The following is a 27130-nucleotide window of genomic DNA, read 5'->3' on the forward strand; positions in this document are numbered from 1 at the left end:
AAGGAATTGAGTCCAAGACTCAGATCAAGAAAGACGAAGAGAGACCTCTCTAGGCTGGAACTGTACCATAGAGAAATAACGATTGCCATTTTAAAAGGGAGAAAAACTGTCAAAATTGTTAAAATTCAATATCTTTGCTCAGGAAGAAGGGAGAAAAACGAAACTAGTCTCATCTGAAAGAACTGGCTCTAAGCTATTGGATTGGATGCTAAATTTTATGTGGGGATTTTTTTAAGGTTTGGTGATTTTTTATATGTCAGTAGAAAGAACAACACGTGCAAGAGCCCAATCATTTGACAAGATGCAGGCTCAATTTGACGCTCTGGAGGCAAAAATGTTAAAAGCTATGGACAAATTGCATTTGGCAATAAAAAAAGATATTAAAAAAGAAGTTGGAGACCTTAAGAAGGAGATAGAGAATTTTAAGGAAGAGACTCAAAATAAAGTGAAAGAGGTAGAGATGAAAGTGGATACACAGGCCTCTGCCTTGCTAAAAATTCAAGAAAAGGTCATAATACACGACTGTAAGTTGCTGGAGTCACAAGTGCGTCTAAGAGGGGTACCTGAAAAAGAAGACACAGACTTAAAAGGCTATATGGTGGATATCATCACTGAGTACATAGAAGAAGACCCTGACAGATTTAAGAGTATGTTGGAGGGTGCCTACAGAGTCAACTCAGTTTATGCGAAAAATAAAGGTCTGCCAAGAGACATCGTCATAAGATTAAGATCAAAAGAAGTGGCAGAGAAAATTTTGAGGAAAGGGTACCAAAAAGCCTGGGCAATAGAAGGGAGCAGAGTTAAAATAATGAAAGAGCTACCAAGAGAAGTGATCAGCGATAGGAAAAAGTACAAGAAGCTAACCGATCAGTTGCGTGCAGAGGGCACAAGATATAGATGGATAATACCAGAGGGTCTTGGATTTGAACAAAATGGCAAAAGGATTACAATAAGAAGCGAACAAGAGATGCATAGCTTTTTTGAAGAAAATAAAGAACCAACATCATAATGGAGTACAAATTACTATCTTGGAATATAAATGGACTAAATTCACCACAGAAAAGAAGGAGAACATTTCATTGGATTAAAAAGCAAAAATGTAATATAATTTGTTTACAGGAAGTTCATATACAACGCAAGGACAGTAAATTTTTGTGGAATAGAAATTTGGGGGTGGAATTTTTTTCACTAGCAGAGCAAAAGAAAAGAGGGGTGGTTTTTTACATTAAAGAACAACTTGACCCAAAATTAATCTTTAAAGACAAAGAAGGAAGATACATTGCTGTTGAGGTGACGATAGAGGCGAAAAAAACGTTACTACTAGGACTCTATGCACCCAATGGAGCGAAAGACAAATTCTTTAAAGACATAAATAGACAAATGGACGAAGAGACTTATGACCAGGTATTGATGATGGGCGATTTTAATGGGACAATACAAAATAACCTTGACAGATCAAGTCCAAAGAAGAATGATAAAGAAGGGAAGCTGCCCAATTCCTTCTTTGAGTTGATTAAACAGGAAAATCTAGAAGACATTTGGAGAAAGTTCAACCCTGAGGTAAGAGACTATACATTTTTCTCAGCAAGGCATAATTCTTTTTCCAGAATTGACATGTTGTGGGGTTCCCAAGGCTTGGGCCTCATAACAAAAAAAATTGAGATTCTTCCAAAGGTTTGGGCGGACCATAATCCAATATGCTGGTCAACAAAATTGCAAAGAAAATCAAGAAGATGGAGAATTAATGAGGATTTACTACAAAATAAAGACACTGTATCATTCTTAGAAAAGGAGACTGCAGCATTCTTCCAAATAAATGAAACGGATGATATGGAATATCCAACAGTATGGGACACTTATAAAGCAGTAATGAGGGGTATATTAATTACATTGAATAATAAAGACAAAAGAGCAAGAGAAGAAAGGCTGTCAGCACTGCAAAATGAAATAGATAAAAAAGAAAAGGACTTAAAAAAAAGACCAGGGAAGAAAAAATTAATAAAAGAAATTACGATATTACAATCCCAAGTTAAACATTTGCTGAATAAAGAATTAGAATGGAATTTAAAAAATTTGAAACAGAAATCGTTTGAAAGTGCAAACAAACCTGGTAAATACCTGGCCTGGCAATTAAAAAAAAGGAAAGAAAATAAGACTATAAATAAAATCATGGCAAATGGGAAAACAGTAGTGGATCAAGAAGGAATTAAAAGAGAATTCTTTAAATACTATGCAAATTTATTCAAGGGTGTGAATGTAAGTAAAGAAAAAGTGGAAGAGTATCTACGAAACATTCAGGTGGCACCTTTGACGGAACATATGAAAAAGATATTAAATGACCCAATAGAGAAAATTGAAATAGAAGCAGCAATAAAAGCAATGCAAGAGGGTAAAGCTCCAGGGCCAGATGGATTTACGTCAAAATTTTACAAATCTCTCAAGGATGAATTAACACCCAAACTGTTGAAGTTGTTAAACACGATAAGAGAAGAAGGGAAAATCCCAAAGACCTGGAGGGAAGCTGTAGTCTCTCTGATTCCTAAGGAAGATAAAGATAGCACAAACGTAAAAAATTATAGACCAATCTCATTGTTGAATAATGACTATAAGATCTATACAAGAATTTTAGCAGAGCGACTGAAACAATACCTGACCAACTTTATAAACAAAGACCAAGCGGGATTTCTTCCTAAAAGACAAATAAGGGACAATGTAAGAGCTGTTATTAATGTTGTGGAATACTATGAAAAGCACCCGGAAAAAGAAGTGGCCTTATTTTTTGTTGACGCAGAGAAAGCCTTCGACAACTTAAATTGGGACTTTATGTTTGCGGTAATGGAAAAAATTAATTTAGGGGAACAATTTATAAAAATGACAAGAGCAATATATACAGATCAGCATGCAAAATTGTGTATAAATGCAGACCTTACCAAAGAATTGAAAGTGAGTAAAGGAACAAGGCAAGGATGCCCGCTATCACCATTGTTGTTTATAATGACTCTTGAAATTTTGTTACAACAAATTCAAAAAGATGAAAAAATAGAAGGTCTAAAAATTAGAAGATTCTCTTATAAATATAAAGCTTTTGCAGATGATATAGTGTTCATAATGGAGAATCCGGTTCAAGTGTCACCACTGCTGTTAGCTAAGATAAAAGAATACGGAGAACTAGCAGGATTATACATAAATAAGGAGAAATCGAAATTCCTCTGTAAAAACATGCAACCAAATAAAACAAACGAACTACAAAAGGTGACAGGTTGTGAAGTCACAACCAAAGTTAGGTACCTTGGAATAGAGATAACAATGAAGAACATTGATTTATACAAAAACAATTATGAAAAACTGTGGTGTAAGATGGACAAAGATTTGATGAAATGGAATAAACTCAACTTGTCCTTACTGGGCAGGATAGCTGCAATCAAAATGAATATTTTGCCAAGGATAATGTATTTGTTTCAAACCATCCCGATTGTAAAAGAAGCAAAACAATTCAACAAATGGCAAAGGAAAATCTTTGATTTCATTTGGGCCGGAAAGAAACCAAGGATAAAGATGAAGATCTTAACGGATGCCAAAGAGAGAGGAGGTTTTCAACTTCCCGATCTAAGACTATACCACGATGCAGTTTGTTTGACATGAATAAAAGATTGGATAATGCTGTTAGATAAAAAACCTTTGTGGTTAGAAGCTCACGGAAATAGATTCGGCTGGCATGCATACATGTATTATGGGAAGAATAAAATGGATGGTTTTTTCTCTCACCACTATGTCAGAAATACATTACTAAATACTTGGATAAAATACAAGAAATACGGGGACGAGAGAAAACCATTATGGATAGTGCCAGCAGAAGTAATAAAAATAACAGCTGATTCTGAAGAAAAAAGAGAAATGTCATATAACCAACTGCTTAAGATTCAAGGAGACAAAATTGAATTAAAAACCTCAGAAGAGCTAAATAACAATTATGATTGGTTTCAAATGCAACAAATTAAAAGTTTGATGGAAAATGACATAAAATCAGAGGGGATTAGACGAGAACAAACAGAACTGGAAAGAGTCCTGTTAGGTGACAATGAAAAATTGATATCAAAAGTATATAAGTTATTATTGAAATGGTCTACAGAAGAAGAAGTAGTAAAGTCTCAAATGGTCAAATGGGCAATTAATGTGAATAGAGAAATACAAATGGAAACATGGGAGCACCTCTGGAAGAACTCAATGAAGATATCAACTTGTCAAAGCATTAAGGAGAACTGTTTTAAAATGATGTATAGGTGGTATATGACTCCGAAAAAATTGGCTAAGATAAGTAAGAAAATGTCGGATAGATGTTGGAAATGTAAAAAACATGAAGGTTCTTTCTTCCATATGTGGTGGACATGTGAAAGAGCGAAAGAATTCTGGAAGATGATACAACAAGAAATCACCAAAATTTTGGGCTATGATTTTAAGAAAATTGCAGAGACGTTTTTACTTGGATTACAATTAGAAAAATACCCAAAAGAAGACAGGACTTTAATTTGGTACCTGTTATCAGCTGCTAGGACTTTGTACGCGCAGCTTTGGAAGCAAGAAAAAATACCAGAGAAATGGGAATGGACCATGAAAGTTTTATCGTGGTGTGAAATGGACAAATTAACCAGAACACTAAGAGACTATGATTTAGAGATATTCAAAAGGGAGTGGAGAAAATTTAAAGGATATATGGAGAAAACTTGGAAAGTAAAGAAATATTGGACATTTTTTTAGTTGTAAGAATATATATACGGAACTTTGAGCAATCAGAAGTGCCTTTAGTATGGATTTGAACTTATAACCTCGGGGAAGTCAACATTGGAGGGAGGGGGGATGGAAATGTCATATGGGTTAATGTGAAAAAAAAAAGAAAAAAATTAAGAAATAGATAAGCTTTGTAACCATATGCTACCAATAAATTGTTTAAAACACAAAAATTCTAGCCCAATTATCAGTTAATTTATTCTTAATAAGATGTTTATTTCTTTATCTATTGATTGATTGGCAAACTGGACATTATCTTAAATGCTAAATAAGATGTTCTACAATGTTATACCATAGTATTTTATGCATAGTAGAATTTTGTTATATACAGAATTAATTTACTTGATACTATTTCATACAACAAAGTTCTTTATAACTTGGAATTTTTAAAATAAACTTATCATATGTTTAAAAAAAAGTAGGGTGTTTTGTTTGCTATTCTGGTTTTTACAAGACACTAGATCAGCGGCAGTCTAACTTTTTGGCCTAAGTGCTGAAAAACAGTGCAACACATACCTGTGAAGATTTGGCATACTAGGGAACATGAATGGAGCTGCGGTGGGGAGACGAGAGCTGCCTTTGGCCAGACATGCTCAGAGCAAGCCAAAGGTCCCAGCGGTGCTGCCACCATTTCAGAGATGGACACCGCTGGGCAAGTCTGGGAGGCAATGATGCGTAAAAGCCTCGCCTCGTATCTTCTCCCATACCCCTGGCACCAACAGTGCTGCCAGAGCCTTGTTCGCTTGGGTGAATACCTGGCTGTAGGTGCCAAGACAGTGGTCTGCTCTCTACTGCTCTCAGTATGGAGGCTGATGGTTTCCTAACCCAACCCTAGATCAAATCAAACCTGGCAAAGAGACACAAAACCAATGTCTGAAATAAGCATATTTCCTGGGGCAAACAGTTCTTCCGGGGGCAGATGTACAGCAGCACAAGAGTGCCAAGAAAGTGACCGTGGGAAGTGGTTTGAGAGTAAGATACAGCAGAAATGCAATGGGGTGGAGAATGGGTTTAGCATCCCCTGTTCCGCCCCAAACTTCCCCTTCTTGAAGGTGTTTTTTCCTTTAAAAAAAATAAAAGCCATCGGAATTTTCTTATACCATTTGAAGATAACACATAGCTAAATCTAGAGACGCATGAGACCACATAATCATATCAGGAACTCTCAATTAACAAAACAAATGCCCGTAAGTATCCTCTCCTAGAGAGCCGCTGCTCAACGCTTGGACTTAGAGGCTTCCATTCCCCCTAAAACATTCCCAAAGCCAAATCACTAAAATAGCATAAGACTTTTTTTTTTTTTTTACAATAACAAAATCCTCTCTAAAAGGTATAGTAGAAACAAAACCATCAGTGAGATTTGTATTGCCATTTGCAATGCTTAGTAGCCCAAAAGCAGAGCAATCTGTTGGAAAGTTCTCCTGAGTAAGCCTCTATGGAACAAACATGAATTGTTTGTTCATTTTCTTGGCTGTGAGTAGTTTGGAATGCTATAAGCCATTCCCTTCCTTCTCTCCTTAACTTCTGCAAATTACCCATAACCCCCATCGCCGTCTCACGCCCCACCTCCAAAATGTAAGGGAGGAACTTACCCACTCAGGACCACAATGAAATCCATGACATTCCAGCCATTCCGGAGGTATGAGCCCTTGTGGAAAACGAATCCCAATGCGACTATTTTAATGCCAGCTTCGAAGCAAAAGATCCCAATGAAATAAGGCTCAGTCTTTTCCTACAGGAAGGGAAACACATGAGAAAGATCAGAGGAGGAAAGCAGCACATGGCCAGGATGAGCTCTGCAGAATCCTTGGCTGCGATCACATCCAATAATACACTTCCAGTCCGGTTTCCAACTGGATTTAACTGTGTGAATGGGCAAAATCCAGTTGGAAAGTGCATTGCAAGCGGATTGAAATTGTATTACTTAGTTTGCGTCTTGTCTCCTGTTTAAGCAAGTTAGAAGGTCTCCTCCACCCCAAGGATGGAAGATTGAAAGAGAGGCTTCATCACATGCTTTGTGTACTCCAAGGAGGCATCTTCAGACTTGGCTAAACAGAGTGGTAGGACACAAGTCCTTGACAGTAGTTTTTGCAAACGAATCCAAGGTTAATTACGAGGAAGTAAGTACTACTGAATTCAATGGTTTCTACTACTGAAAACGAATATTGCATTCAGGGCTTTTTTTTTTTTTTGTAGCAGGAAGTCCTCTGCATATTAGGCCACATCCCCATGTAGTCAATCTTCCAAGAGCTTACAGTAGGCCCTATAATGAACCCTGCAAAGTCTTGGAGGATTGGCTACATCAGGGATGTGTGGCCTAATATGCAAAGGAGTTCCTGCTGCAAAAAAAGCCCTGATTAACCACTGTGCTGACCTGGGGCTCTTCTAAGACATGGATACAAAGAAATTTATACCTACTATGTTCTGTTGACTTCAACAGAACTTTAGTTTTATCTGATTTAAATCCTACTAACTTCCACAGGACTTCAGTACAACCAACGTTTCTCTGGACCAGCACCTACATGTCGTGTCCACACAATTCTGTTCTAGCAAGACCCTAGTGCTTTGGGGACCAAAATATTTACAATCCAGAGCCTGAAGCCTCAGCTGCCAGAAGCCCTCTCCACTGCCTCTCCTTGATCTCCCCAAAAGAATATAAATTAGGAAAGTGAGGACAGGCATCAAGGAGTGATGGAGAGAGCAGAAATTGACAGCTGCTAGCTTTTTCCAACCTGAGATCCAGCTTCAAAGAAATCAGGGCCCCATTCAGGAGGAAGAGCCCAATAAAAACTGGAGGAATTTGTTTCTGATGCCCTTCTCTCCAATGGTATGGGAGAAGAAATCTAGATTTAATAATAAATAAATCAAAATTTTGCTGCAAATTGACCCATATGCAGTTCAAGAATTATGTAGAATTTTTAAGAAGAGTGAAAAGTGTGAACAGATAAAACACAGAAAATGGATATAGAGGGATTTTTTTCTTTCTCTCACTGCATATGGTCACCGGCCATAGGCTGAACTTTTCGTTTGCAGAACCATGTAGTGAATTCTTCAAGTAGATTTTTTTTTTTTATGAATTAATGAATAAATATTCCAGGTTTGCTGGGACTGCCTACTATACGGATGCAATCTTTTTCAATTTAACTGTGAATGGACCCAAAATTGTATGGATACACTTCTGCAAATAGTGTTTTTCTGTCCCAAACAGGTAAATACAAGGCTATTTGGCCTGTCTTTAGTCAACTTGGTGGTCTGGGCAAATGTTCCTATCTATTTGGAACAGACAGAATGGGGCTGGAAAATCTCCAACTCTGAACCTTGATCCACAGAAACAGCTGCCCTTTCCATAAAACTGAAATGTTATTTTTCAGTCCTGGAGCATCGATCCTTCTGGATCTCTCTGTCAGGCCGTTCCCATCAGCATCCACCAGAAACACATCCAAACTTTAAGCTCAAAATTACATCATGGAACAAACTGAACTGTAGCCGTTCTAATCGCCCAAACTAGCTTCATCTCATCAGAAGTTAAGTGGGATCAATATTTGGATGGGAGACCATCCAGGAAGGTCGGGATTGCTATGCAGCGGGAAGCAATGGCAAACCACCTCTGCTTGTTTTTTGAAAATGCCATGAGATGGAACTCCGTGGGGTCACCATGAGTCACTTGCAACAAGGGTTGGGTTTTTTTGTTTTTTTTTTTGTAGCAGGAGCTCCTTTGCATATTAGGCCACATACCCCTGATGTAACCAATCCTCCAAGAGCTTACAATAGGTCCTGCAAGAAGAGCCCTGTAAGCTCTTGGAGGACTGGCTACATCAGGGGTGTGTGGCCTAATAGGCAAAGGAGTTCCTGCTACAAAACAAGCCCTGCTTGTGACTCAATGGCACACGTTCGCTTTTAGAACTGAACCAATATCCAGTATTTATTTATTTCATTCGATTTAACACAGTAGCAGGAAAGGAAGAGGGGCAGGGGACCCAGAACCCAACCAACCCACCGAAGTTGACTTACTAATCTCCGAGACATGGGTGTCTTATCATCCTCGGGAAGATGTTGCTCCAGAGCCAGAACGATGCAGTTGGCAATGATGGTCAGCAGGATCATGTATTCGAAGGGAGTGGAGGACAAGGTTAAGGAATAAACAAGAAAATGGCACAAGTGGAACCAATCACAATTGCTATGACTTCCTTCTCTTTCATACACACATTGCATTGGGAGAACATTTTAACCTTCCAGGTCATTCCATTGGTGACCTAAGAGCACTATTCAAGCAAAGAAATTTCAACGGGAAATTACATGAGATTGCGGAACTTGAGTTAATTCACCACAATAGACCCCACCCCCACATCGCTGAATAAGGACATAGGATTCATCTCACCACTAGGGTTGCCAAATCCCTCTGCCGCTGCAGCAGGGGACTGTTCTCTCGAGTTCACTTCATGCGCCCGGTGCAATGTCATCACCTGGAAGTGACATGATCGCACTAGGGACATTGCACCAGGGACACTCTAGGATTTGTGATAAAACTCTATGGAACCATATAGTTTTACCATGATTCCTAGAGTGTTGCATGTGGGGGGCATGCTCTAGGATTTGTGGTAAAACTCTATGGTACAAAGAAATTTCAAAGGGACCATGGAGTACCATAGAGTTTTTATCACAAGTCCTAGAGCATCCCAGCGTGACGTTTCCAGATGATAATGTCACTTCTCAGTGACATCATTGTGCCAGGGATAGTATGCTGCGATGGGGCTCTTTGGGGGCAGGGACCTCCCAGCGGCCTGCTCCCTGCCGGTGGGCTGGGGCCCTCCAGACCGGGGTATCCGGGTGATTAACATGTGGAATTCACTGCCACAGGAGGTGGTGGCGGCCACAAGTATAGCCACCTTCAAGAGGGGTTTAGATAAAAATATGGAGCACAGGTCCATCAGTGGCTATTAGCCACAGTGTATGTGTGTATATAACATTTTTTGCCACTGTGTGACACAGAGTGTTGGACTTGATGGGCCGTTGGCCTGATCCAACATGGCTTCTCTTATGTTCTTATGTTCTTATCCCCTGTCCCCAGTGGGAGCTTGCCAGCCCTACTCACTACAGATGCTAATTTTCTGTCCCCCCCCCCCCCAGCATTTCCTCTCTTCTCCAATCAAACTGATTACAATATGCATTGGACCTCTGCATCCTTTACAAAAATTCTATACAACACCTTCTGGTTATACAAGAATTCTTTACAACACCTTCTGACTAGAATAAAAGCACTCGGAGATCTCCATTTCTACTCCTGTCTTAGGAAGGAAAGAGCAGCCCCGTGGCGCAGAGTGGTAAAGCAGCAGTACTGTGGTCTGAACTCTCTGCTCACGACCTGAGTTCGATTCCGGCGGAAGCTGGATTCAGATAGCCGGCCCAAGTTTGACTCAACCTTCCATCCTTCCGAGGTCGGTTAAATAAACACCCAGCTTGCTGGGGGTAAAGTGTAGATGACTGGGGAAGGCAATGGCAAACCACCCCATAAAAAGTCTGCCATGAAAACGTTGTGAAATCAACGTCACCCCAGAGTCGGAAACGACTGGTGCTTGCACAGGGGAACTTTCCTTTCCTTAGGAAGGAAGCTTTGACTCCCGAAGGCTTATCCCCTGAAACCCATGTTGGTCTTGAAGGTGTTACTGGGCTAGAATCTACCTGTTCTAAAGCAAATCAACATGGCTACCCTCTGAAACATTCCTTTTTGTCACTGGTCAGTGAACATTCGTTGCCCACACATACACAAACACAGAAAGACACAGATTCGCAGTAAACAGAAATGCAGGCCTTCAATTCTGGTGGGCAGTGCAGCAAAACATTCTAATAAAGCTGTTTGGAAGCGACAAGCGACAAGGAAAAGAGCCAAGCCCACTGGCAGCTGTCTCCCTTCTGGTTTGAGTTCCTTATTATTAAAAAGAACAGCCTCTGAAGTTCCAGAGTTTGCCAGGAAGCCGGTGTTGTGTAGCAGGTAAGAGCAGGAAGACAAGGGCTGGAATTTTTGGTTAAGACATGAAGCTAATCAGATATTCTTTATGCAAGTCACCATCTCCAAGCCTAACTTAACCTTACAGAGCTGTTACAAGGCTAAAAGGGATAGCTAAACAGGAGATCCTTGGACGAAAGGAGGGATCGTGGAATCAAAGCACAACAAGGACATTTTTTTGAAAAAACTCTGAATTAAGCCCTGATCTGCATAGCCCAGGCAAGCTGGGTAGGCTAAGCAGGGCCAACCCTGGCAAGTACTTGGATGGGAGACTTCCTTGGAATACCAGGAGTGGGAGGCAGAGGAAGGCTCCTTCTCTGAACATCCTCCATGCCCCAGTAGGGGTTGGCAGAAGTTGTTATGACTTCCAGGCATACACCCAAACACACACATTTAAAAAAAAAATAATCTGGATTCGGTTAAATCATTTCTGGGAAAGACAACAATCCTAGGAAAAGTTGAAGGCAGTAGGAAAAGAAGAAGACCCAACATGAGATGGATTGACTCAATCGAGGAAACCATGGCTTTTCGTTTGCAAACCTGAGCAAAGCTGTTAATGACAGGAAGCTCTGGAGGTCATTAATTCACAGGACTGACATAAATTGGTAGCGACTTGATGGCACTTAACACCCACACCCACACCCACAAATGATTTCAAACACAGGACTATCTGTTCAAAGACTCTTCTGCCCTGGTGGTTCCAAGATCTCCATCTTATCAGCCTCTGGGCAGAGCAGCAGTAGAAAACAATCCCTGAGCCAGGCTTGGCTCATTGCTATCTGAACAACAGTACCAGTTTGCAGCCACCTTCCTCCCATGCCGATGCCATTCGAGAGGTTCTTCGTGCAGCCAACTAAGCCCTCCAACACGGCCTGCTGAAAAGACCGACCTGTCGCCTTTTGCTATTGGCAGCTCAATTGTTGCTTTAGGGTAGGCGGTGGGGAGGGGGGGGGCGGAATTGTCTCAGTGAAAAGTGCTTTCGAATGCTGCAAAATATGATTATTATTGTTGTTGTTAATATTACCTGCCACAGAGTTCCACTTTGCGGCAGGCTGTGTAGGAGGAGATTGACTGTAAAGTGCCAGTTTGAGTTGTCAGGGTCATTAATGTGAGGATGAACCAATCTCTCAAACAATTAAATTAGTCATGGCAAAAATGTGAAGGAGCAGACCTTCTCCAAACCTCCTCTCGGTTTAGCCACAGAGTATTGATAGAACTCTCTGTCTGGGGCGGTGATGCTCTGTATTCTTGGTGCTTGGTGGGGGCAACAGTGGGAGGATTTCGAGTGTCCTGGCCCCACTGGTGGACCTCCTGATGGCCTCTGGTTTTTTGGCCACTGTGTGACACAGAGTGTTGGACTGGGTGGGCCATTGGCCTGATCCAACATGGCTTCTCTTATGCTGTGTCTGTCGGGGTGTCTGTTATGGGGGGAGAAGATATAGGAGATTGTAAGCCACTCTGAGTCTCTTCTTCTTCTCTTATGTTTTCACAAGGGCTCACTTATCTTGTGGGACAGTCATAGAACTCTCATGGGACTCTTATGATCCTGCACATGTTAAGTCCTTAAGAGTCACACAATCTTAACAGGCTTCAAGATAACGCCAGTGCTAGTTTGTAATGGATGAAGCACAAGCCGGAATTAAGATTGTTGGGGAAAACATCAACAACCTTAGATATGCAGATGACACCACTCTAATGGCAGAAAGTGAGGAGGACCTAAAGAACCTCTTGCTGAGGATGAAAGAGGAGAGCACAAAAGTAGGCTTGAAACTCAACATCAAAAAAACTAAGATCATGGCATCCGGCCCCATCACACCATGGCAAATAGAAGGGGAAGACATGGAAGTAGTGACAGACTTCACTTTTCCGGGATCCAAGAGCACTGCAGATGGTGACTGTAGCCATGAAATTAAAAGACGTTTGTTCCTTGGGAGGACAGCTATGGCGAACCCGGGCAGTATGATAAAAAGTAGAGATATCACCCTGCCAACAAAAGTCCGTATAGTCAAAGCGATGGTATTCCCAGTAGTAATGTATGGCTGTGAGAGCTGGACCATAAGGAAGGCCGAGCGCAAAAGAATAAATGCTTTTGAGCTGTGGTGCTGGAGAAGAATCTTGAGAGTCCCTTGGACTGCAAGAAGATCAAACCAGTCAGTCCTAAGGGAAATCAACCCAGACTGCTCCCTGGAAGGTCAGATGCTGATGCTGAAGCTCAAATTCTTTGGCCACCAAATGAGAAGGGAGCACTCCCTGGAGAAAATCCTGATGCTAGGAAAGACAGAAGGCAAAAGAAGAAGGGAACGGCAAGAGATGAGCTGGCTGGACAGTGTTGCTGATGTAACAAACACAGATTTGAGCAGACTTCGGAGGATGGTGGAAGATAGGAGGGCCTGGCGTGACTTTGTCCATGGGGTCGCAAAGAGTCAGATGTGACTGTGCAACTGAACAACAACAAAAGTTTGTAATGAGCTAGCAGTACTTCCTTGACATGCTGCCAAAGATAAGCAGAGCCTAGGGTTGCCAGACTCCTGCCCCATTTTTGCTACTCCCTTCAGAAGACCATGCCCCCATTTTTGCTACTCCCTTCAGAAGACCAGTCTCAGATGTGGAGGAACGAAGATGTAATTGGATCTTTCCAATCACCTGCCTCAGAGCCTGGTGTTCAATATGTGTCTTCAAGCACCAAGAAGTGTTTTGAAATCTTCAAGGAAATCCTACCCCCAACTGGCGCAAAAGGCGATGTGGTGCTGTCACCTGGAAGTGACACAATCATGTCACCCATGTTGCACGGTGGTGCTCTAGTTTTTGAGCAAAACTCTATGATAAAACCAGCTATAAGCCATAGAGTTTTGCCCAAAAACTAGAGCGTCGCCACCATTGCTGACATCAGCAATGTGATGATGTCATTTCTGAGTTCTGGCATCCTGCTGCCTGTCAGGGCTTTTTTTGTAGCTAGAACTCCTTTACATATTAGGCCACACGCCCCACACACCCCTGATGTAGCTGGTAACCGGAAAAAAGCACAAAGGAAAAAAGCCCATGGATATAAATGCTCACAGGAAAAAAGCCAATATGGAAACATGTCCTCATGGAAAGAAGTCCACATGGAAAAAAGCCCCCATGGAAAAATATGTAAAGCACCATAGATGTTTATAATTGTGGATAACCTAGGCTTGCTAACCCCCAGGTCCCAGCGGGGGTTCTTCTGCTTTCCCAGTCTCCTTCCCACCCCCAGTCAGCTGGCCGGCGGAGGGAAGCCCTGCCCCCAAAGCCACCATGTGATTTTTTTCCCCCTCTGGAGGCTCCAGTCTCCCATTGGAAAGGCTTCCTCTTGGGATGGGGTGTCTGTGTTACTTGGAAGAAGTTGGCTGCAACTCGTGAGTAGAGAGGCCAAGCCCTCACTTCAGAGTCGCCAGAAAATGGGGTGGGGGAGGGGAGGAACGTCTGCTGAGCACTTCATTTATCCCTATGTGGAGATCGATTCTCATAGGGTATAATGGGGAATTGATCTGGAGGTTTCGGGGGCTCTGGGGGAGCTGTTTTTTGAGGTAAAGGCACCAAATTTTCAGTATAGTATCTAGTACCTCTCCCCAAAGTACCTCCCAAGGTTCAAAACGATTGGACCAGGGGGTCCAATTCTATGAGCCCCAAAAGAAGGTGCCCCTATCCTTCATTATTTCCTATGGAAGGAAGACATTTTAAAAGGTGTGCTGTCCCTTTAAATGTGATGGCCGGAACTCCCTTTGGAGTTCAATTATGCTTGTCACACCCTAGTTCCTGGCTCCACCCCCAAAGTCCCCAGATATTTCTTGAATTGGACTTGGCAACCCTAGGATAACCATTAATAATGTTTTGTTGTTATTTTAAAGTTAAAATAAGTCATATTCACATGCAACAAAAAGTGACCAGGCCAATCCTCCTGGAGCTTACAGTAGGCCCTGTACTGAGAGCCTTGTAAGTTCTTGGAGGATTGGCTACATCAGGGGTGTGTGGCCTAATAGGTAAAGGAACATAAGAACATAAGAGAAGCCATGTTAGATCAGGCCAATGGCCCATCCAGTCCAACATTCTGTGTCACACATATATTTGGCCGATGTGTGACACAGAATGTTGGACTGGATGGACTGTATATATATACACACACACACACACACACAAACACTGTGGCTAATAGCCACTGATGGACCTCTGCTCCATATTTTTATCTAACCCCTTCTTGAAGGTGGCTATGCTTGTGGACGCCACCACCTCCTGTGGCAGTGAATTCCACATGTTAATCACCCTTTGGGTGAAGAAGTACTTCCTTTTATCCGTTTTAACCTGTCTGCTCAGCAATTTCATCGAATGCCCACGAGTTCTTGTATTGTGAGAAAGGGAGAAAAGTACTTCTTTCTCTACTTTCTCCATCCCATGCATTATCTTGTAAACTTCTATCATGTCACCCCTCAGTCGACGTTTCTCCAAGCTAAAGAGCCCTAAGCGTTTCAACCTTTCTTCATAGGGAAGGTGTTCCAGCCCTTTAATCATTTTAGTTGCCCTTTTCTGAACTTTCTCCAATGCTATAATATCCTTTTTGAGGTGCGGCGACCAGAACTGCACACAGTACTCCAAATGAGACCGCACCATCGATTTATACAGAGGCATTATGATACTGGCTGATTTGTTTTCAATTCCTTTCCTAATAATTCCCAGCATGGCGTTGGCCTTTTTTATTGCAAACGCACACTGTCTTGACATTTTCAGTGAATTATCTACCATGACCCCAAGATCTCTCTCTTGGTCTGTCTCTGCCAGTTCACACCCCATCAACTTGTATTTGTAGCTGGGATTCTTGGCCCCAATGTGCATTACTTTGCACTTGGCCACACTGAACCGCATCTGCCACGTTGACGCCCACTCACCCAGCCTCAACAGATCCCTTTGGAGTTCCTCACAATCCTCTCTGGTTCTCACCACCCTGAACAATTTAGTGTCATCCGCAAATTTGGCCACTTCACTTCAAGGAGTCTCTGCTCCAAAAAAGCCCTGCTATCAATGCTATAGAAGATCCTGGAAAGGACCCAGGACCCCTCTGCTGGCTGCAAGGCAGGACCTGGCAACTCTAACAGAGCCCTTCAAGTGCACGTCAGTACCCCAGCAATGCCCTGTATAGAGGACTCAGAGACCTAAGCACACCCGCACAAGGAAGCTTGCTTGCTAAGCTGTAAGCATGAGAACGTGGGGTCAAATCATGGGAGTCCCTGATTCCAGCCAGGCAGGTTAAACATGCTGGGAAAGGCAAGCATTGAGGAGCAGCTACTTTCTTCAGAAGACCAGTCTCAGCTGTAGGAGGAACGAAGATGTAATTGGATCTTTCCAATCACCGCCTCAGAACCTGGTGTTCAAAAATGTGCCTTTGAGTGCAAAGACATGTTTTGAAAACCTTGAGGCAGAATTTGCAGCGGAGGTACTGCAGACTGTCAGGAAAGAGTCTGGCAATCTTCCCAGGGAAATGAATACGGGGCGCTCAGAAGCCAAAACAGAAATCAAACCCCAAATTCCCCCAACACTGCCCTGGCCTGGACAGCCTAGGCTAGCCCAACCTCATCAGAGCTTGGAAGCTAAGCAGAGTCAGCCCTTGTTAAATACTGGGTTCGATGTGTTGGAGTTCATACAAGAACATGCTTTATTGGTATCCACATAACAAGACAAAATGGTGGGGCTGCAAATGAAACACTCACCCCACCCCGATTCCCATGCCGAATCACAGCAGTCAAGTTTCGCGCCAAGACTGCTCATTGGTTGCTGCTTAGTGCCCAAGTCAATTCAGAGTCTCTAATATTTCCCACTGCTGCCTGCACACCATCTAAATGCCTTCTCTCCGTTAGTGCGGTCCCATTAAATGTGATGGCCAGAACTCCCTTTGGAGTTCAATAATGCTTGTCACAACGTTGCTCCTGGCTCCACCCCAATGACTCCCGGCTCCACCCCCGAAATCCCCAGATATTTCTTGAAGTGGATTTGACAACCCTAATCCGATCTCATCAGATCTTGGAAGCTAAGCAGGATCTTGGAAGCTAAGCCAAACCGCCCCCACATTGGGCTGGCGAGAGGAACCTCCATCTACGTCGCTGGTGCAATGACGTCACCCGGAAGTGACGTCATTGTGCCAGAGACGTCGCACAGCGGCCACTCTAGGCGTTTCCAGGAAAACTCTATGGTTTTCCCAGACGCTCTAGCAATTTGAGAGGGAAAACTCTATGGTACAATAGGTACCAGAACGCAGGGGACTTGCCAACCCTAGCCCTGGTTGATACTTGGATGGGAGACCACCAGGGAAGTCTGGGATTGCGACTCAGAAGGCAGGCAGCAGCAAACCACCTTTGAACATCTCTTGCCTTGAAACCCTGCCAGGGTTGCCAGAAGGCTGCAAAACCCACAGAGACATGCTGCTTCTCTGCTCTCAATTTCCCTCTCCTCAAGCACCTTGTCTTTTGAAATAATATCAGCTCTTAGAGACTCCCCCCTTCTACTAGCAGCTCCAATCACAGAAACAGCAAAATGAATCCATCTGTTACTATCTTTGAGTTCTTAGAACCTGTGCATATGTCAAAAATACTTCCAATGAAGGTTAAGGAAGAAGAAAAGCTGGGCTTCTCCCTATTCAAGACGGAGAGGAATACAGAACTCCTAATTCCCAGCGGCTGCATTTAACAAGATGTGTAACGTCTCTTGTGCCTGCCTGGCAGTTTTCCTGGTAAAATGAATATGGGATATGCAGAAGCCAAAACAGAAATCCAGCTAAAAAGATGCATCCACTTAGGGCTTCCAACAGTCTTATAATAGGTCTTGTCTTGGAAATCAGAACAATGCAGCCATATGTTGTAAAAATTCTGAGGATGACGTGGCTGAGTTATGATTCCTTATCCCTGCAAACAAGCCAATCTGAGCCAAGGGAGGCAGAAAGGTGAAAACCAGGGCTTTTTTTGAGCAGGAACGAAAAGGAACACAGTTCCAGCTGGCTTTGTGTCAGGGGGTGTGGCCTGATATGCAAATGAGTTCCTGCTGAGCTTTTTCTGCAAAAAGCCCTGTGTGAAACAATTGTGATGTCAGGGGATGTGGCCTAATATGCAAGTAAGTTCCTGCTGGGCTTTTTCTACAAAAAGAGCCCTGGTGAAAACTATGATTTGGAGAGAGGGGACAATGTGGTTTCTGCCAAGAAGGCATTTCTTTGCAGCAGGAGTAAAATATCTCTGACTCAACTGGTCTCCCCTTGCTTCCTAGGCCAACAGTTCTGAAAGTTTCTGAAGCAGGATCTGCTTCCAAGCTCACTCTGCCTTTCAGGACCCGCTTGCAAGGTAATTCCCCACTCCCTGCCCCCTCACCACAATAAAATGCAAGAATCTTGTATCACTTATTTATTCCCAGGGCTTTTTTGTAGCAGGAACTCCTTTGCATATTAGGCCACACTCCACTAATGTAGCCAATCCTCCTGGAGCTTACAGTAGACCCTCTATGAAGGCCCATGTAAGCTCTTGGAGGATTGGCTACATCAGTGGAGTGTGGCCTGATATGCAAAGGAGGTCCTGCTACAAAAAAAGGCCCCATTTATTTCTAGTTCTATCCCGCTCCTTCTCTTCACTGCAGGTCTCAGGGCATGTTAGAGCATGATAAAACAGTTAAAAATAACTGTACAGTAATAGCAAAAACAATTAATGTATGACAGCACACAATACAACCAATGGATTACAGTTACAGATAATTCTATTTGGAGGGGGTGTCTGAGGGACAGTGTTATAGAATAATAACCCTAAACAAGTTTGTATTTTAGTTCTTGGTTCTTAAAATACTTATAAATGTATAGGAGCAACACAGAAAAGGGTTAAGCAAAACAGTTCCAGATTTATCAGGTCCCAATATAAGTCTAACAGGTCATGACCTGTTACCGTTTTTGTAAGCTCTTGGAGGATTGGCTACATCAGAGGTGTGTGGCCTAATATAATAATATAATAATAATAATTTTTTATTTCTATCCCGCCCTCCCCGCCGAAGCAGGCTCAGGGCGGCTCACAGCATAAAACACACATTACAACAGTTGCAATTATAAAACACGGTTAAAACAATTACAAAATATTAAAATTCACATAATAATATGGCGTTATAACAGATTTCAATAAATTTCAGCAGTAAAAACATTTCAAGAGTAAAAGCATTTCTAGCAGCATATCTAGTTTTGTCACAGTTTTCCACTAATTTTCGCTAGTTGAAGGCCATCCTGAAAAGGTGGGTCTTACAGGCCCTACGGAATCCCTCTAAACATCGTATGGCCCTCACCTCCTCAGGAAGTTGGTTCCACAGTAGTGGAGCAGTAATAGAGAAGGCCCGATCCCGGGTGGCTTTCAGTCTGGCCTCCCTTGGCCCAGGGATATTCAGCTGGTTTTTCCCAGATGACCTCAGTGCCCTCTGGGGCTCATATGGGGAGAGACGGTCCCTTAGGTAGGTAGGTCCCCGGCCATATAGGGCTTTAAAGGTGATAACCAGCACCTTGTAGCGAACTCGGTATGCCACCGGCAACCAGTGCAGTCCGCGCAGCCCTGGCTGTATGTGCTCCCACCTTGGGAGCCCCAACAACAGCCTGGCCGCCGCGTTCTGCACCAGCTGCAGCCGCCGAATTCGGCACAAGGGCAGCCCCATGTAGAGGGCATTGCAGTAGTCCAGTCTCGAGGTGACCGTAGCATGGATCACTGTTGCTAGGTCACGGCGCTCCAGGAAGGGGGCCAACTGCCTCGCCCGACGAAGATGAAAGAACGCGGACTTGGCAGCGGCCGCTATCTGTGCCTCCATTGATAATGAAGGCTCCAGAAGAACCCCCAAGCTCTTGACCCTGTGTGCCACTTTAAGCTGCACACCGTCAAGGACTGGCAAGGGGATTTCCCCTCCCAAGGCACCGCGACCCAAGCACAGGACCTCTGTCTTCGTTGGATTCAACTTCAGCCCACTCAGTCTGAGCCAGCCTGCCATGGCTTGCAATGCTAGGTCCAGGCTTTCTGGGACGGAGCCAGGCCGGCCATCCATTAGCAGATAGAGTTGGGTGTCATCAGCATATTGATGGCACCCAAGTCCAAACCTCCGGGCAATCTGGGCAAGGGGGCGCATATAGATGTTAAATAACATCGGGGAGAGAACTGCCCCTTGTGGGACCCCACATACTAGTGGGTGCCTCCGGGACCGTTCCCCCCCAATGGCCACCCTTTGTCCCCGTCCTTCGAGGAAGGAGGAAAGCCACTGTAAGGCCAATCCCCCAATCCCCGTGTCGGCGAGGCGGCGGGCCAGTAACTGATGATCAACCGTATCAAATGCGGCCGACAGATCTAACAATATCAGCACCGCCACGCCGCCTCGATCCAGATGCCGCTGGAGGTCATCCACCAAGGCGACCAGCACTGTCTCCGTCCCATAACCCGGACGGAAGCCGGACTGGTGAGGGTCTAAGGCGGAAGTGTCATCCAAAAAACTCTGCAGCTGTAACGCCACTGCCCTCTCTATAACCTTACCTAAGAATGGTAGGTTCGAGACCGGCCGGTAATTTGCCAATTCGGCCGGGTCTGCTGTACTCTTTTTTAGGAGAGGGCGGACCATGGCCTCTTTCAAAGATGTTGGAAATTGCCCTTCCAAGAGGGATCTATTTATGATATCCCGTATAGGATATCTAAGCTCCCTCTGGCAGGATTTAATTAGCCAGGAAGGGCATGGGTCAAGGTCGCAAGTTGTAGGGCGTACAGTTGAGAGGACTTCGTCGACTTCCCCAAGACTAAGCGCGTCGAAGTGATCCAAGATAACACCAGAAGACAAAGGAGCTCCTCCTAGAATTCCACCCCTGCTTGTTGATCAAATGACATTTGTCCTGATGGTTATAACAGTGAATTTCTTAGAATCTCAGGGGAGATTACAGAGAGCAATGGAGAAGGAGCAGGTGGTCGAAGGCTGGAATGTCTGCCAGAATGCCACTCCCTTGGGGTTCACAGGAGGGCAGCTGTGCCCTTTGTGCCACATTGACTGGTTTTTTCAAAAACATCTGGTTAGCTACTGTAGAAAATGGAGTGCTGAATTAGATGGGTGCCAAGGTTACCCAAAAAAGCCTTGGGCCAACCATGGATGGTCATCACACCTAGTACATTTCGACTTGTGGGCCACCATGGCAAAAAGGTTGAGAACTGTTGCTCTTAGACACTGTTCACAAAGTATCTTTGGCACCAGGTATTACCCAGATGCTGTCTTCACCTGTTGCAACCACATTCCTGAGCATGCGCGTCAAAAGCCCATGGGGTTAGAAGGGTGGGGCTCTGTTTAGGATTGCATTGACAATCCTTCACTCTCATGCAAAAAGAAAATCTGATCTGTATAACAGTAAATGCTGAATGACTGGCTAAGCATGATCCGCACTTTCCCCTCCCTCTTGATTGCCACCACATCTATCTTTTATACAGGCAGATGTGACTTTTTCAGTACTCTGGCCAAAAAAGATTGCCTGTACCCTGTCTAGCTTAATCTTTGAGATGAGGCATTTGCCTGTTTACTGGTACCTGATATATCAGAGGTGGCCAAACTGTGGCTTGGGAGCGACACGTGGCTTTTTCACACATACTGTGTGGCTCTTGAAGCCCCCACCACCCCATCTCCCATCTTGGAGAAGGCATTTCTCTCTTTAAATCACCTCTCCAAGTCAAGCCATCTGGTACCTTGGAGAATGCATTTAAAGTTAAAGTTGCTTTCTTTCCACCTCTTCCTCCCTCCATCTATTTGCCTTATTTCTTTCCTGCTCTCCAACATTTAACATTCATGTCTTACGGCTCTCAAACATCTCATGTTAATGTTTTGTGGCTCTCAAACATCTGACGTTTATTCTTTGTGGCTCTTACATTACGCAAGTTTGGCCACCCCCGTGATATATCACCCAGGGAGGGAGGAGGAAGGTTGCAGTATATGTGAATTCACCTTTGTCCTTCCAACATTTGCAGTGCTAAAAGTCATCTGGTGTAGAAAGAAGGGTGACTGGCTTAAAGTCACCCAGCGAGCAGCCACAGCAGGGTAGGAATTTGAACATAGGACCCACAGATTCTAGTCTGACACTAGACCACCCAGAACAAAGACTGAGTCCAGTGGCACCTTTGCTGGTCTTAAGCTCTGTTGGTCTTAAAGGTGCCACGGGACAAACTCAAACTTTGTTCTGCCGCTTCAGGCCAACATGGCTACCCACATGAAACTAGATCACACAGGCAGGTAGCAAAAGCTTATAGAAATTGAAATTCTCACCTACAGGACAGGAATAGGGTGGCAAGAATTGGCCTGTGAGCGGGGTCGGCTCTGCCACTAGGCAAACTAGGTGACTGCCTTGGGCCCCAGCCTTTTGGGAGCACAAAATTGGGCGCCCCCATGTGACTCAGTGATGTCATTAGTGCAGGTGCCAAAGGTTAGCCTTGCCTAGGGTGCCAGACTGTCTAGAGCAGGGGTAGACAAACTTGCTTAACGTAAGTGCTATATAGAATAAAGTCTGATTTTTGAGAGCCAAAAGACATGAACATCAGATGTTTGAGAGAAGGAAGGAAAGAAAGGAGAGGTGGAAAGAAAGCAACTTTAAATGCATTCTCCAAGGCGCTGGCTGGCTTGGAGAAGTGATTTAAAGAGAGAAATGCCTCCTCCAAGCTGGTCAATGGGGCAGTGGGGGCTTGGAGAGCCACATAATATGTGTGAAAGAACTACATGTGGCTCCTAAGCCACAATTTGCCCACCCTTGGTCTAGAGCCAGCTCTGCATGTGAGTTTTCCCCCTTTTTCAGGGTCCCCTAACTATTTTTAGACAATAATAGAATGTGTGGGTAAGGGGAACTAAACCCTGCCCCTCCTGAGATTTAACCTTGCTGCATCCTGACTTTAAATTGGCTTAAGAATTATTCCTTCTCCGCAGGGAGCCCTGGAACTGGCAGTCCGGGGTGGGCCAGGGATTGCTAACAGAGAGTCATCCCTTCGCCAAACTACAATTTTCAGGATTCAAGGAGGGGAAGGGAGAGATAGGAAGGCTAAAGTGTTAGGAAACGGATATATATGTTTGTGGTGTCAATGTGCTCTGAGGTCAAAATCACGGGGTGAGGATTTGTTTAGCTTAATGAAGGAAGGAGCCCCAGGGAGATGAATTACAGGGTTAGGGAGGTCCGCTCGAGAACGAATAAATCATGCCAGCTCAGCATGGCATGCGTTGAAACAAAGCCAGGTTTCCACTTAAAAGGCCTGCTTTGGCTGGGGAAGCAAGCGCCTGCCACAAGACAGAATGACCAGATTTCCTACATCTGAGGGAGATGTTGATCAATGCAGAGCAAATGTTTTCTCCGTGCCCTTCCTGTCTGTTAGAAGGTCAATGACATCTTCCTCCCTCAATAAAAACAATTTAGAGGTTGACAAATGACCAATAAGGCTAGCTTGCAGGCAAAGCTTGGCAACAGCATGATGTCACTTCCAGGGGAAAACCCAGAAGTGCTAGAAACTCCGTGGTAAATCAATAGAGTCCAGTGATTCCTAGAGAGGACTGGTGTTACCGTCAGGTTTTCTTTGGTAATGTCACCATGGCATGATTTTTTAAAAAATCCTTCTGCTGCCAATCTGAGCAGTCGTGAGAAGGGAAGATTGCTGGCAGGAGGTTTCCTGCCATAGTGGAAGACCTGGTGATCCTGGTGGTTTGTGATGACCAGCAACACACAGTGGCCATTTTTATTCTCATCATGCAGTAGGTAAATTCACACAGGGACAAGCCACGGAACAACACTTTTCTCACTACAACTACTTGGCAGGGTCAAGCAGACGTGCTGAGGGTGTCTCTACCTTGCCCTCCACTAACATTTCACTCTCTGAAGGCTTTTCTCCAGTATGGATGCGTGTCAGGCCAAATTCCCCTCAGTGGTGACAAACTGCTTCAAACCTGACCAGGGCTTTTTCTACAGCAGGAACTCATTGGCATATCAGGCCACACCCTCTGACATCACCATCAGTCTACATAGAGCCCAGAAGAAAGTCATTGGCATATTAGGCCACACCCTCTGACATGACCATCATTCTACACAGAGCCCAGCAGGAACTCATTGGCATATCAGGCCACACCCTCGGACATCACCATCAGTCTACACAGAGCCCAGAAGAAACTCATTGGCATATCAGGCCACACCCTCTGGCATCACCATCAGTCCACACAGAGCCCAGAAGAAACTCATTTGCATATTAGGCCACACCCTCTGACATCACCATCATTCTACACAGGGCTCAGCAGGACCTCATTGGCATATTAGGCCACACCCTCTGGCATCACCATCATTCTACACAGGGCTCAGCAGGAACTCATTGGCATATTAGGCCACGTCCACTGATGCCAAGCTTGCCGGAACTGTGTTCCTGTGCATTCCTGCTCAAAAAAAGCCCTGAACCTGCTATGTAAACAATCAGATGATACAGGACACTGCTCATCTGACCACCTCTGCACCCATGTGCCGCTCAGCCCACAATGTAAGAGGAGCCTCTGGACCTCTCAGGATTCTGAGATCCTAGTCCCAAGCAGTATCACTGCAGGCAGACCCACGTAATCCACTGGACGACACCAACTATTACCAAAATGAAGGGCATCGCTACATAGGATGGCGACTATTGTGTTGGTTGGCTGATCCAATGGCTTTTGATTCTTCTTGCCAGGAAAACATGAGAATAAGGAGAGACGGAGGATTTAAATAACAGTGAGGGGTTTACAAGTCTTGCTGGAACATCAGCACAGCCAATCAGCCTCGCCCTGTTCCTAATTTTTGGTCACTGTTGTTTGGAGCTGGAGCACATCAAGCTGATGAATAATTGTGTGCTGTCAGGTCTCAGCCAATTCATGGCAACCCTAGGAACATGGAGTTTTCAAAGCAAGAGATGAGCAGAGGTGGCTTGCTGTTGCCTTCCTCTGCACAGCAATCCCACACTTCCTTGGTGGTCTCCAATCCAAGCACTAACCAGCCCTGACCCTGCTTAGCTTCCAAGCAAAGCTGTGAGTTGTCACCAAACATGAAAGAAGGAGGAGGAGAAGATAATATTGGATTTATATCCCACCCTTCACTCTGAATCTCAGAGTCTCAGAGCGGCTTACAATCTCCTTTACCTTCCTCCCCCACAACAGACACCCTGTGAGGCAGGTGAGGCTGAGAGAGCTCTCACAGAAGCTGCCTTTTCAAGGACAACTTCGTGAGAACTTGTGACTGACTCAAGGTTACATCAGCAGGTGCATGCGAAGGAGTGGGGAATCAAACCCAGTTCTCCTGGATAAGAGTCCGCGCACTTAACCGCTACACCAAACTGGCTCTCCTCCAGGATTTCATGAGAGCCAAAGGCTCCTTCTTAGTAAATGGCAGACTCGTTTCCCCTTTCCCCATCCACTGCCAGTAATACTTCCAGCAGAGAACAGAATACAGGAATTTTTTTGGACTGGAGCCATTGGCCTATTTTGGCTTCTGTTTGTTTCTGTTTTTTTCCCCTCCTCCCTTTCCCGAAAACCTGTAAGCAATTAACGCTGGCTTAAAAGAGGGGAAACAAGCATTTCACTGGCACTTTTGCTGTAAGACAGATCCCCTGGGTATCAGATGTGTTTGCCTAGCTAGAAAGTGAAGGAATGCTGCCTTCAACATGAATTTTGTTTCCTCCCCCCTCCCATTTAATTCTCAATTTTTTCTCATCCCTCCCCCCATTTTAGAACAACATAAATTATATATACGTCTTAACTCAGGCACAACTCCTTAATAGTAAAATTCAGGCTGCTTGGGTATCAGTGGAAGTTTCAGGGTTTTAGCCCCTTTTTCAGAGTCTCCAGGAAGAAAAAAAGATAAGGGCAAAAATCAGAAACAGGCTAGATAGTTTGGCTTGAAAGCTTCACAAGAAAGATAGAAGAAGCTGCTTTTTACTGTGAGAGTTCTTTGCACTTGCCATGTACCATTGTTTCCTTCCTAGCAAATTTCAGGCCAGAACAAAAGACGAACCACGGGAGCAAGCCTGATGCTGTAGGCATCTCCTTTTGTTGATGACACAGGTTGGGACCAATACTCCCTCTAAGCTGTGAAGTCTTGTGAGCAAAAAATCTACTTTGTGAACTACTGGCATTAAACTTCTGAGCTTCTGCATAAATTAGTTTGCTGTGGGGCCATTCTTCTTGAGCTAAGACGAAAGCGTGGGAGCCAGAGGCTAAAAAAACTGTGAGCTAGCTCACACTAACTCAGCTTAGAGGGAACACTGGTTGGGACTACCAGGACTGAGAGGCAGGGAGCATCAGACACCTGACAAGGTAGGATTGCTACACAATCTGGACACCAGACACATCCCTTTGGAGTCTGTTGCTCATGGAGGTGGTCAATCTGTGAGCTGTATCGATTCAAACTGCAATACTGTGCTCAAAATTTTTTTGGGGATGTATATCCCGCCCAGTGTTTCCTTTAAGTTGAGTTAGTGTGAGCTAGCTCACAGTTTTTTAGCCTCCGGTTCACATATTTTTGTCTGCGCTCAGGAAGGATGGTCCCAGAGCAAACGGATTTATGCAGTAGCAAAACCTCTCCCTCACAACTTTTAACCCCAGTAGCTTAATAATTATTCATAATAATTATGCACAGCTCCTAGAAGCTCTTAGAAGTGAAACGAGGGTTTAAGTACGACCCCGTCGTGATATTATTTTTGCCTTGCTGTGTTTGAAATGTCTACTATTTGGAACATTGGACTTTCAAGAGGACTGAGTAAACAAAGGGTTGGGAAATACCTGGGGAAGACGGGGTTAGGGAAGGGGAAAGACCTCAGCAGGATATAATGCCATTGAGTCCACCCTCCAAAGCAACCATTTCCCCCCCCCCGGGGAACTGAATTTTGGGATCAACTGTAACAGTGGGAGATCTCTAGGTCCTTCACATCTATAAGAACATAAGAGAAGCCATGTTGGATCAAGCCAATGGCCCATCCAGTCCAACACAGTGGCCAAAAACCCCCAGGTGCCATCAGGAGGTCCATCAGTGGGGCCAGGACACTAGAAGCCCTCCCACTGTGCCCCCCCAGCAGAAGAATGCAAAGCATCACTTGCCCCAGACAGAGGGTTCCAACAATATGCTATGGCTAATAGCTACTGATGGACCTCTGCTCCATATGCTTATCCATTCCCCTCTTGAAGCTGTCTATGCTTGTAGCCACCACCACCTCCTGTGGCAGTGAATTCCACATGTTAATCACCCTTTGGGTGAAAGCAGCCACTTTGGAAGCTGGACTCTACGGCATTGTACTGGCAAGTGCCTCCCACAGTCCCACCTTCCTCAGGTTC

General features: G+C 44.3%; 1 protein-coding gene across 1 annotated transcript in view; it reads right to left on the bottom strand.

Annotated features, from left to right (window-relative positions):
• The window catches only part of CACNA1E (calcium voltage-gated channel subunit alpha1 E), a 605524-nt gene that overhangs the window by 412858 nt on the left and 165536 nt on the right, over window positions 1-27130 (bottom strand). The window contains exons 4-5 of the mRNA XM_060232603.1: window positions 8797-8902; window positions 6378-6517 (exon numbers count right to left, since the gene is read on the bottom strand). Of these exons, the coding sequence (XP_060088586.1) occupies window positions 6378-6517; window positions 8797-8902 (246 nt within the window). The remainder of the gene's footprint in view (window positions 1-6377; window positions 6518-8796; window positions 8903-27130) is intronic.

This window comes from Heteronotia binoei, chromosome 2 (genome assembly GCF_032191835.1).
Source record: "Heteronotia binoei isolate CCM8104 ecotype False Entrance Well chromosome 2, APGP_CSIRO_Hbin_v1, whole genome shotgun sequence".
NCBI lineage: Eukaryota > Metazoa > Chordata > Lepidosauria > Squamata > Gekkonidae > Heteronotia > Heteronotia binoei.